The 12,958-nt window shown below is 35.8% G+C and overlaps 1 protein-coding gene across 1 annotated transcript; it reads left to right on the forward strand.

Annotated features, from left to right (window-relative positions):
- Nucleotides 1-522: 522 nt before the first annotated feature.
- On the forward strand, nt 523-10,467 carry CA1 (carbonic anhydrase 1). Its single transcript, XM_007461729.1, has 7 exons — nt 523-616; nt 1,111-1,308; nt 2,987-3,105; nt 5,666-5,761; nt 6,501-6,563; nt 9,129-9,284; nt 10,249-10,467. Exons 1-7 carry the CDS (start codon nt 580-582, stop codon nt 10,363-10,365), a joined length of 786 nt encoding a protein of 261 aa, XP_007461791.1. The 5' UTR covers nt 523-579; the 3' UTR covers nt 10,366-10,467.
- The last annotated feature ends 2,491 nt before the right edge of the window (nt 10,468-12,958 follow it).

Here is a 12,958-nt window from a genome sequence, read left to right on the forward strand (position 1 = left end):
TTATTTTCATCATGTGTGTCTTTGAAATGTACCATTATGAATAATATATATTACAAATAATTAGTGATTCTGTTACCTGATTTTAAATTAACATCATGATTCTTGTTCTGATCATCCTGTAAACATGCAAATTATTCTTCTTACTAAATTACTGTTGTTAGTATTGCTTAAGTGTCCAGCAAGGGTAAAAATTGGAAATCTCAAGTGCACAGTCATTTTCAGTTAGAAATTCAAAGAATCATATATGATAATAGTCAGCCATATCTTCTACTAACATGAGAGAAACAGAGCTTGGTTTTATAAAAGCTAAGATTTCCATATTTCTCTCTTACAATATAAGAAAATAAAACAATTGGAACTGATCTTACCCTTGTGGGCTTCGTTTACAATATCTATTTTTTTTTACATGCATATACTTCCTGATAGGTAGAGATGATGAAATAGTAACCTATTAAGGGCAGAGACAGTTCTATAAAACCCCACAAATTGTGGTTTCAGTTGTCTACTGCACATTCAGTTGCAGTTAGTTATTTCAGGTATTATCTTTGTTTTCAGAAAAAGAAAACTAAGTAGAAGATCATGGCAAGTCCTGACTGGGGATATGATGGCAAAAATGGTAAGCATTCTTCTGTTCATGTAGATCAAATAACAGCCTCTTCCCTTTTCCAATAAAAGAGATATTGAGCACTTAAAGTACCTATGTAGTCATAGATTAATGGTTTGGTTTGCCTAACTTTGAATTATAATAGCTCTGCATGCATTCTTAGCAGTTGTCCTTTGGGTCATTGTTGTCTACAAAATGCATTCTGTCTCCCTTCCTCTCTCTCCCTCTGTCTCTCTCTCCATATGTGTATATTAGAAATCTATTGCTATAACGGTAAAATATGTATGTCTGATCCCACAGACTATAAGCATATTATTTGTATTGACAAATACACTATTTTATAGTATAGCATAGAAAAGGGGCATTCTCAAACATTGAATTTCCATTAAGTTAAACAGAATATCATTTAAGATCCTCAGTAAATCCTAATCTAATAAACAAAGTTATATTCCTAAAACATTGGATTTGGTCCAGTTTTGATTGTAAGTGTATGTTTGTCCTGGTAGGTCCTGAACAGTGGGGCAAGCTGTACCCCATCGCAAATGGAAATAACCAATCTCCCATCGATATCAAAACCAGTGAAACCAAACATGATGCTTCTCTCAAACCTATCAGTGTTTCCTACAGCCCAGACACAGCCAAAGAAATCGTCAACGTGGGACATTCCTTTCACATAAACTTTGAGGACAATGATAATCGATCAGGTGAGCCAAAAGACCCTTCTAATTTTTCTTCGACTTTACTGCGGAAATTAAAACAATAGGGCTTGGGCTTCCCTGGTGGCGCAGTGGTTGAGAGTCTGCCTGTTAATGCAGGGGACACGGGTTCGAGCCCTGGTCTGGGAAGATCCCACGAGCCATGGAGCAACTAGATCCGTGAGCCACAACTACTGAGCCTACGCGTCTGGAGCCTGTGCCCCGCAACAAGAGAGGCTGTGATAGTGAGAGGCCCGCGCACTGTGATGAAGAGTGGACCCAGCTTGCCATAACTAGAGAAAGCCCTCGCCCAGAAACGAAGACCCAACGCAGCAAAATAAATTAATTAATTAATAAACTCCTACCCCCAACATCTTCTTTGAAAAAAAAAAAAAAACAATAGGGCTTTAAGAAACACAAGCGACCATCTGCAGTCTTTTGTGCACATGTGTAACGTTGCTGGAATCTGGCTGGTGAGGCATCTTGAATATCTAGAAAATTTACAAGTGGTGAAGATGATTTTGGGGACTCCCAGATCTGTCTTTTTTCAGTCCTTCTCCTTTTCAGGGACGCTATTCCATTTCTTCTTGTTTCCAATGTCTTTTTGCTCGCTTCACACTCTCTGAATAAACAGTAGCTTTTCAAAAAGGTCTATGGACCATCGTGAATATAAAAACTGAAAAGGCAAATATTTTCTAATCGAGATTAGGGTGGAGGAGGCTAGTAGGGAAGAAAAACAGAGGTGAAGAATATATTTATTTGTTTGACCAGAAAAATGGCTCCGTAACTGTGATGTGCCAGTAAGAAAATGGTCTTGTGTGCATCTTGCATGGAACAATTCTGTGCATAAGTATACTTGTCTATATTCCCCTCTCCTTACTAGGCCATAGTGACTGAATTATCTTCATATCCCAGAATCTAGCACATAGTAAAATTTTCAAAACTGTTTACTGAATAATTTATTAAATGACAATTCCATAAAACAACTCTACTGACAAAAGGCAAAATTTGTTTTAGCACTTTCCTACAAGGTTCTGAGCCTAAATTTTAGACACCTTGCAGCTATGCCCATTGTTAGGATTAGGTCTGGTATTATGTGTGTTTTATTAATCGTATGATTGGATAGACTCTCTAAAGAAACATGGTCATTCAATGTTAGAATTTTAAAAGTGACCTTACTGTTCTGCTGGAATATTCTTTTGATCCCTGGCTAGGGATTCTCAACAAAGCTGTCAAGATACCCTCTTGTGTCCTGATCAGTTACAAGGTATGTGTTAAGTAATTTGTTACTAAAATTAAATTACTAAAGATCTTGATGCATACTGCCCACTACTGTCTTTGTTAAAAGAATGAATGAATGAACTTGCAAATTAAAGCAGATTCAAGGAAAGCCCTGTAATCATATAATTCACTCATTTTCCAATATGCTTTCTTGAAGGCAGAAAAAGGTAAAATTACAGTTCATGTGCTGAAAATTATATATAATTCATGCACTATCGTAGGGTGTACCATACATATGAAGACCATCATTGTGGATGTGGGGAAAAAACCAACAAGATGGAAACTTTGGCGCTACTGTTTGTTTTCATTTCTACTCAATCCAATTTAATGTTAGTTTATATTAAATGCAAAGATAAGCTGGAGCTTATGATTGTTAACACTAACAGTAGTTTCCTTTTTCTTCTAGTGCTGAAAGGTGGTCCTCTCTCTGAAAACTATAGGCTCCATCAGTTCCATTTTCACTGGGGTGTCAAAGATGACTATGGTTCTGAGCACTTAGTGGATGGAGTCAAATATTCTGCAGAGGTAAGGTAGCTTAACGAGTGAGCGAGAACTACACTGAGAGTCCTCCCAGAAGCAGCTCCCTTATAACATAAGACACCATTATAATGGCTCCAAAGGAATGAGCATTCTGGTCCCTGAAAAGCACTCCCAGGCTCCATTAAAATCAAATACAGACACACTGTGTTTGGCAATAGAGGGAAATTTTTCATGTGAAAGAGGCAGGTGAACTTGGAGTCAGACTCATGAGCCCCAGAATACTCTTTCATTCCAGAATGCCTTGAAAAGTTATCTTGATGTCAGGCTAGCCTCAAGGGGAAATGCTGCTCTCCTTTTAAAACTCCGACCCCCAAATGGAACACACCATCATTCTCTTCTTATTTAAATGTTCAAGTTTGGACACACCAGTAGCATAGGTGTAGCTAGGCTGGAACACTTCAGTAAGACTCTACTAAGAGTGCAAGTTTAATCACAGGAGTCATCACAGAGTAGCATACTCTAGATGAGAGTTTGAGGTTCCCTGGCTGCAGGCAACTACCCTCTTGCCTCTTGATTCGCCCCCACATGGAAGTTTGTGATCCAATTCAAGACATTCTGTCTGTATATCCATGGAAAAATAAAGAACATTTGCATCGAACTCTCAACAGAGGGTATGGAAGACTGAAAATAAAGAACTTTTGCTCTTCATATGTATGAATATATAATACATTTGTACCAATATAGACTGGTTGGCTTTTTTATTTTACTTTTATAAAATGAGTTCGTAACATATATAGTTTTCCAACATGCTTTTTTTTTAACTTACCAATTTATCATGATCATTTTTTCAAGTCTGTAGGTTTAATTGCACCTCTACTTTTACTGTCTGTACAATATTTCAGTGTATGCATATGTTAGAATTTATTAGCTGAGCCCTACATATGGACAATTACAATGTCTTTTCCTTTTTGTTCTGTTGGGTTTTTTGCTTTTACCAAAAAAAAAAAAAATGCTGCAATAAATACATCTGTACATATATCTTATTACACCCTAGTGAAAGCAGTTATGTAGGGCAGATTTTCATAAGAGGGATTGTTAGGTACAGGGTTATGCATTTTTCATTTTAATAGAGGATTTGGGAATAGTATACAAATACAATTTACTTTATGTTACATTGTAAAGCCAGGCTAATAACTTTCAATATTGCAGAAATCCATTAAATGTATTTTTCCTAGTTCTCCTTCATAAAATTGAAGGTGGACTAAAATCAAATGGGCTGAAAGCCTAAATTAGTATTAGTAGCATCTTTGTGGGAGGATATTTGGTTGTATTTAAGAAATATAAACTGGTGATTCTCTCATCTAATTTGAGAAAAATAAAATTAATCCAGGGTAGAGATGACAGGCACTTAGCCACAAAGTTCAACATATGACAGATGGTGGGATGGAGGATGGAAGGGAGAGCAGGAGAGAGGGAGAGGTGGGGAGAAAGAGAGAGAGAAGAGACAAAGAAGAGGTGAAGAGGGGAGGGGCAGGGAGGGCAGGGGAAGAGAGGGCAAGGGAGGGGAGGCAAGAGAAGGGAAGGGAAGGGAAGGGAGGGGAAGGGAAGGAAAGGGAAAGGAAGGGAAGGTAAGGGAAGGGATACATGACACGGAGAGAATTGGTTTGATTTAGAGTGATACAAGTGACCAGATAATCACTTTACATTGGGTGGTCAGAAAAGGATTTTTTCAGAACTGGCATTTGAGTTCAGCCTTAATTCAAGTCAAAATCCTGCATTGAAAGATTATGGGGAATGACACCCCAGAGAAAATCAGCAGCTAATGCAAAGACTCAAAGTTGTGAACCAAGTGAAGGGGTATAATCTATGAGATGTGCTGAAAGATGGATGTTGATAAGTGGAGAAAAGTAAGAAATTAATGACAACTGTTGTATTTTTTTGTTGAGCAATTAGATGGAAGGTGGTGCCTTTTCCTAAGAAGGGAAAATGAAACAGGTCTGCAAAGGAGGAAATCAAGAGTTCTAGTTTGGCCATATTAAGTTTGAGATTCATATTAAACATCCATGTGGAGATATCAAGAAAGTATCAAGAAGACATACACACATACTTGGGTATACAAGTCTAGAGTTCCACAGAGAGGTTAGGCTGGTGATGTTGGTTTGAGATGTGTCTGGATATGCTCAAGAGAATCTGTCCTTGGCCAAGACTCCAGATACTTCAGGAACCCCTTCTCATAAAGTTACTAAGTACCTCAAGTGAGAGAAAATTAAGTTTTTGTCCCCAAACTAGTTAGCCAGAATTCCTGATCTTCTTATACCAAAGATATTTTTTTAAAAAAAGGAGTAATATTGAATAGTTATGATATTGTGAGAAAAGACATTTTACTTACTGGTTCCAGTATTTGCACTTGCCCACTCTGTTCAGCACACAGATAACTCTTCTTAAGAGTGAGAAAATAGCCCTTTCCATGCCCTGGATGAAGGGTCACATAAGTTTTATCTATCAAAGCCAAGATACATCTTTATATATTAACAAGTTAATGTCTAACTTACTTTTTACTTTCACAATGGTATAAATAACTACTCAACCACATTGTTATTTTTAGCTTCATATAGTTCACTGGAATTCTGCAAAGTACTCCAGCTTTGCTGAAGCTGCCTCACAGGCTGATGGTTTGGCAATTATTGGTGTTTTGGTGAAGGTGAGTTATAGAGAGTTACAGAGCTCTGCTAAAACTATTTCTTACCAATCAGACCTCAAAATAGGATGAAATAAGGCAAAAGAATATTTGAGTCCTTTTTTTTTTTGGAAAGTTCCCCTTCTACTAATGACTGATCACAGGTGAACAAACAGTTCCCCAGTGTATTGTTAGTTTGTTTTCTCTTGGCTTTTCCCACTTGAAGAGAGAAATAAATTTCAGGTAGAGATGAAATGAGAAGGTGTTGAAGGTGAGGCTAATTTTTTTTTAATTTTTCAGCTCTTCCAAAGTCCCTTTCTTCTAAACTTCCTACCTCATAGAGTCAAGAGTTTATCAGTTTAATGTTTTATAAGAAAAATATATTAAGAGGATTTTTGTCCCATAAAGAAAGTTCAATTGATATTTAAAATGGAAGATTTGTTCACATCCTCTGTAGGAGAGTCCCTGAAAAGTTCTATAGGGAAGTTATTATTAAAGTGGGTATATTTGGGTGACTAACTTTTGGAATTATAGTGATTCTAGTTAATCTTTATTGAACACTAACAACATGCCATTCACTGTACTAATTATAATTAATAGAACAAAAACTAAGAGGTTTGTTTTTGTATTACAGTTTTGTTAAATTCTTATATTTTGACTTGCATATTTTTTCTTCAGTTACTGTTTTTAATTGAAAAAAATAATTAAATAGGATTTGACTTGATAAAAATTTTTATCTCACTTTATTTTTTTTAATCTCCAGGTGGGCCAGGCCAACCCAAACCTGCAGAAAGTACTTGATGCCCTGAAAGCAGTTAAAACTAAGGTAAATAGACTAATTAAGTTAGTTTAAATCAGAGTACAAGAATCCACAGAACTACAGAAATCATTTAATTGCATATTTGATGTGAGGAGTAGGAAGGCCGAAGTACAAACTACCAACCTGAAAATCAAGGTACTACATAGCTGTTCCTTGCTTTTGAAAAGGTCTCTGACTCAGATATTTGTTTTATTTTAGTTTTGTTTTTCATAGTTATTCGTCATCTATTTTGGCAGGATGAAGCCTGTAGAAGAATGGGTTTCATAGCTGTTCAAATTTGTTTAAAAACTATAACCAACTAAAATATGAATTTTTTTACATCATGGGGAAAGATATCTTTATTTTTTATCAATACAAAAATACAGAAGTTAAGGGTATTGTTTTAAAATCCCTTTAATATGCAGTGTCTGATAACCATGATTCCCCCTGTCAGCTTAAAAAAAAAAAAAAAGATGGATTTTATGATATATTTAACCTTAGCTTTACTGTTTTAATAGTAAATAGTTAAATCATATTTCAGAGATATGCCATTTTCTTTCATTGTTTTTTATATAAAATAAATCTAGTTCATGTTGAGTCTAAAAAGATTAATCTTCAAATGGATATATTATAAAGTGGAAAGTCTGAAGATAAATAAGCACTCAACTCAGGAATATAAAAAATAATATATGAAAAGAAAATAGAAGGAAATAATTAATGAAGATGAAGCAAAACATTAATAAAATAAGAAAGAAAATGAATATATACAAGGTAAAATTTTATTAATAAAATGAAAAGTTGATTCTTTGGATAAAAACAACCAAAAAACACACTTTTGGCAAGTTTGATGATGGAAAAAAAGGTACACATACAAAAAATTTATTAGAAATAAGGAATTGGGTCATAATTAAAGATGTGGTAAAAAGTTTTAAAAGAGAAAACTGTGTACACTTGACCCTTGAACAACATGGGTTTGAACTGCACAGGTCCACTTATTCATGGATTTTTTTTTTTTGATAAATACATGCTATAGCACTACAAAATTGGCACTTAATTGAACCTGCTGATGCACAACTGTGGTTATGAGGGATGATCATAAAGTTATATGTGGATTTTTGACTGTGCAGGGGTTCAGTACTCCTAACCCCCACATTGTTCAAGGGTCAGCTGTATAACACTATGCCAGTAAATTTGAAAATTTAGATTAAAAGGATGAATTTCCAGGAAAATGCAGAGAAACTGACTCAAAATGTGTTGAAAGCCTAAACAGATTAAGACTCTACAAAGAAATTGAAAAAATAGTAAAAAACGTATCTAGTGAAAGAAAACTCTAGGCCCAGACCACTTTATGGGGAAGTGTTACACAACTTTTAAGAAACAATCATGCCACTGTTAACTAAACTGCTCAGATGAGGGGACAGAAAACTTTATTTTGATTTAATTAAATGAAACCTAATACCCAAACTGAGTAAGAACATCACAAAAAGGAAATCATAGTCTAATCTTTCTTAGGAATATAGCTAAAAGAAATATTAAAATCAATTACAGCAAATCATATTCAACAGTATATTAAAAGAGTAATGTTTCCAAACTAGTAGACTTTATCCCCAGGATGCAAGGATAGTTTGATATTAGACTATCTTCTAATATAAGTCATTACAGTAACAAATTAAAGATGAAAAACCATATTACAAACTTGTTAGATGCTTGAAAAGCATTTGATAAAAATTCAATGCCAATTCCTGAAGATAAAAAAAAGAAAGAAAAGTCTCTGAAAACTTATTGAGCTTAAGAAAGAATATCACATACCAACTTGGATCAAACATCAAACTTAGTAGTGAAATATTTGAAGCCTTTCAATTTCAATCAAGAACAAGACCAGGGTGTCAACTGTGACCACCACAACTGACCATTACAATGATTGTCCTAATAAATGTAATAAAGAAAAGAAAGAAATAAGAGTACATTTTTGGATAAATATTAGGGAAACAATGACAAATCTATCCTCAAGTGCAGAGGATATGATCATTGACATCCACCTGGAAAATACAAATCAGACAAGTAAAAAACAGAATTAATACACAAGTTTAATAAAGTTGACTACATAAAATATTAGCATATAAATATCAATTCATTTTCTATACACCAATATAACCAATCAGAAAAGAAAATAGGAATAAATAGAATGAAGATAAACATACCAATTTACATGTCAATAAATATCTTTACCACTGGAACAGTATCTGGTATCATTCCTAGAGGAGCAATAAATGTTTTATACTGGAAATTAACTATCTTTTTAAAGAATACAGATTATAAAAACTTTTTGAAACTTTGCTTATCTTCAACCAAATGAAGAAGGAGGCAGATTGCTCAGTCAAAATTCCAGTGTAGCATATTTTCAGTCTTCTATTACTTTTATTGTTTATATCCACAAACATACGAGTCATAAAATACTATATAGTAGAAAAATTGATTAAATTCTTAGCTAAGATCTATCTACCAAATAATATAACATATATGTCATATATGTAATGATGCAAATAGTTTATATCATGATATAATAATATATTACTTTTCTTTTTCTTTCAGGGCAAAAAAGCCCCATTTACAAATTTTGATCCCTCTGTTCTCCTTCCTTCATCCCGGGATTACTGGACCTACCGTGGCTCTCTGACTCATCCTCCTCTTTATGAGAGTATAATCTGGATTATCTTTAAGGGAAACATCAGTATCAGCTCAGAACAGGTAGAGTATCAAAGGTGAATGAATGAGCATTAAAAGTGCAAAGCAGGAACACCATTTCAATTCATAATATTATTGGGGGAAATTATTATTTCAATTAGATTTTGAAGAGTTCATTTTCCCTTCCAACTGAAAAAGATGTATTTGTGACATAAGATCTATTGAATAATCAAAAATAAAAGTGTATTTATAAACACTTTTTTTACTTTATGTAGAAAAAATATATGAGTTTCAGAACTCTTGCTACTCTTTTTGCCTTAATAAGGAAAAATCCAACTTTGTTAAATATCTTCCTAAGAGTTTCAAAAACAAGAAAAAAACTGGCACTAGAAGTACTATTAAGACTTTGGGGAACTGTGACTCTCAAGTGGCATATTTTGATAGCTGACATGGGTTTTTGTTCTTTTTTGAAACTTAAGCTCGTAAATATTCAACAAAATATCTCATTAATTATTGTTTATAATTATGAAAATAGTAACTACCAATGATTGAGCAACTACTTTTATTAGGTTACTTATGTACGTTTTGTCAGTCAATTCTTATAATAAGCCTTTAGGGCAAGCGGTGTGACCTATTGGTAACTAACACTTCTTGAGCATATACCATATGCCAAACACCATTCTAAGAACTTTACATGTATTGACCCATTTAGTCTTCACAACAATGCAATGAAATAGTATATATGGAAACTGAGGCACCAAGCAGGTAAGTCTCTTACCCAAGAGTGAGAAAGCTGGTATTCTAATCCAGTCAATCATCGATAATTTAAGCCAAATGCCTAGTGCAAAGAAATGTGAAGGAATTTTTGGCTTCTCCCTTCACATCTGTGAAACCATTGCAGTCTTCAACCTGATTTTCTAAATATCAATTATACTAGAAGAAAAGTGTATCAATTATACTAGAAGAAAAGTGTTCTGTGTAACTTTAATAGCTTTTGACTATTTAAATATTTTATCCTCCCTCCAAGCTGGCACAGTTCCGCAGTCTTCTATCAAATGTCGAAGGTGATAAAGAAGTCCCCATTAAGCACAACAACCGACCACCCCAGCCTCTGAAGGGCAGAACAGTGAAAGCTTCATTCTGATGGGCCCAGGAAGAAATTTATCCTCCCTCAAGGAACACAGCTCTGCTTCTGATGTAATCCAATAAAGCAAGTTTTAAGAAACAAGTTTATTTTAATACTAGCAAGACAGCCTACTTTCAAATTTAATCTGCAGAACTAAAAAGCTTTAATTTTTATGCTTAACTCAAATAATAATCTGTAAGTTTACAAAACTTGTGCTTAAATTCAAGTCTGTTTTGTTGAATTCTTTACAATGCAATTAATTTCTTAGTGATTTGTACTTAATTTCTTAGTTATTTGTATCTCTTTCCATTTAATTCATTTTAATTGAACTAATAAAATAATTGTATCCCTGTCTTCTTGTCTATTATGTACTCTATTTTTAAAAGGCATTAGGTTTCTACCTCATTTACATTCAAGAATTTTAAATGCTTTATTTGCAACATTATTTTGCCTCAAATGTAATAACCTAAGAGTAGCTTGAGATGAAATGTTGAAAATTCATTTGCTTACTCTTGAAGACAAGACAGCTAGGATGACAATGGATTTAATATTATTATGCTGGGCCAATGTTGCTACCATTTGTATACTCTGTGATAAAAATGATATATTTCATACAGGAAATGATGCTTCTGGTTATTGCTTCCACTCCCTAACCCCCAACATTAGCAAGTTAACTGTTTTTGTTGGGTTTTTTTTCCATTATTATAACTAGTTAGCTAGCATGGAGAATCTGTACTTCAAATTTGGAAGAAAAGTTACCAGTGAATTATTTATAAAAATGATAAAGGAATCATTTGGCTTAGAATCATATAGAAATATCACATATGCTCTTAGTCAGATGTGTACTTAACCTGAAGCCATTCTTTCTGAAGCCATATCTACATTCAGAATTCTGCAAAACTTGTGTCCATTGTTTAGTCTTGTAATTTATTTATTTTCTCTTCTCTGAGAAATTATATTAGAGACAAAATAGCACATCCATTCCAATGTTCTAGTCTTGTCTAATGTCAGAGAATCAGTCAAAACCTCTCAATAACTGTAATCGTATGTAAAAAGTCAGACAAATCAGATTCTTCATAGCTCTGAGGTAGCTTTTGTGAAAAGGCTGTGTTTATTTTGTACCTAAAAATCCTAGGAGACATCTTTTGATATTTTTATTTGGAGCCCAGAATTTAAGTGAATCTTCTTTAATAAAAATGTAATGGACTCAAGTAACACTTCATTTAGCTCAATTCCCATAATCTGTCTATAAAAATAAAATACTTTCTTTGCAAAAGTAATTTGACTGTGTATATTAATATATATTTCGAGATATTGAGAAAGCATAGGACACCTGTCCTATGACTCTCTTATTTCACTTAAGTTACCTTGATAGGATTTTAATCTAAATTTATCAATGGTCATCATGAAGGCCAAAAGAGGAGTATGAGTTTAATTTAAGAAATATATTTGCAAAAGATGCTCTTGACCTACAATGTTTGAAAGTGTTTTCTGAAAAGAAATTGAGTGGAACACAAAGGACAAAGACAAAGGCTTCTGTAGCTGGAGTGTGATCACTGCAGGGGGACCTTCAAGATGGAGGAAGAGTAACACGTGGAGATCACCTTCCTCCCCACAAATACATCAGAAATACATCTACATGAGGAACAACTCTTAAATAACACCTACTGAACGCTGGCAGAAGACCTCAGACCTCCCAAAAGGCAAGAAACTCCCCACGTACCTGGGTAGGGCAAAAGAAAAACAGAAAAAACAGAGACAAAAGAAGAGGGACGGAACCTGCACCAGTGGGAGGAAGCTATGAAGGAGGAAAGGTTTCCACACACTAGGAAGCCGCTTCGTGGGCGGAGACTGCGGGGGGCGGAGGGGGAAAGCTTCGGAGCCGCGGAGGAGAGCAGAGCAACAGGGGTGCAGAGGGCAAAGGGGAGAGATTCCCGCACAGAGGGTGGGTGCCGACCAGCACTCACCAGCCCGAGAGGCTTGTCTGCTCACCAGCCGGGGCGGGTGGGGCTGGGAGCTGAGGCTCGGGCTTCGGAAGTCATATCCCAGGGAGAAGACTGGGGTTGGCTGCATGAACACAGCCTGAAGGGGGCTAATGCACCACAGATAGCCAGGTGGGAGACTGGGAAAAAGTCTGGGCCTGTCTAAGAGACGGAGACCATTGTTTCGAGGTGCGTGAGAAGAGGGGATTCAGAGCACCACCTAAACGAGATCCAGAGACGGGTGCGATCCACAGCTATCAGTGCAGACACCATAGATGGCCATGAAATGCTAAGGCTGCTGTTGCAGCAACAAAGAAGGCTGTGTGCAAGCACAAGACACTATCCATGCCTCCCCTCCCGGGAGCTTGTGCAGCCTGCCACTGCCAGGGTCCCGTGATCCACGGACAACTTCCCCGGGAGAACACACAGTGCACAGCAGGCTGGTGCAATTCACGCTGGCCTCTGCCACTGCAGGCTCACCCCACATTCTGTACCCCTCCCTCCCCCGGGCCTGAGTGAGCCACAGCCCCCTAATCAGCTGCTGCTTTAAACCCATCCTGTCTGAGCAAAGAACAGATGCCCTCAGGCGACCTACACATAGAGGTGGGGCCAAATCCAAAGCTGAACCG

This window comes from Lipotes vexillifer, unplaced genomic scaffold (genome assembly GCF_000442215.2).
Source record: "Lipotes vexillifer unplaced genomic scaffold, Lipotes_vexillifer_v1.1 scaffold163, whole genome shotgun sequence".
In the NCBI taxonomy this organism is placed as follows: Eukaryota; Metazoa; Chordata; class Mammalia; order Artiodactyla; family Lipotidae; genus Lipotes; species Lipotes vexillifer.

Bases quoted from the DNA above. Each gene is read 5' to 3' on its own strand.
- CA1 (XM_007461729.1), top strand. From the start codon at position 580: ATGGCAAGTCCTGACTGGGGATATGATGGCAAAAATG. The intron at 3,106-5,665 runs GTAAGGTAGCTT...TGTTATTTTTAG, and splicing joins GAGTCAAATATTCTGCAGAG to CTTCATATAGTTCACTGGAA. The intron at 5,762-6,500 runs GTGAGTTATAGA...TTTAATCTCCAG, and splicing joins TTATTGGTGTTTTGGTGAAG to GTGGGCCAGGCCAACCCAAA.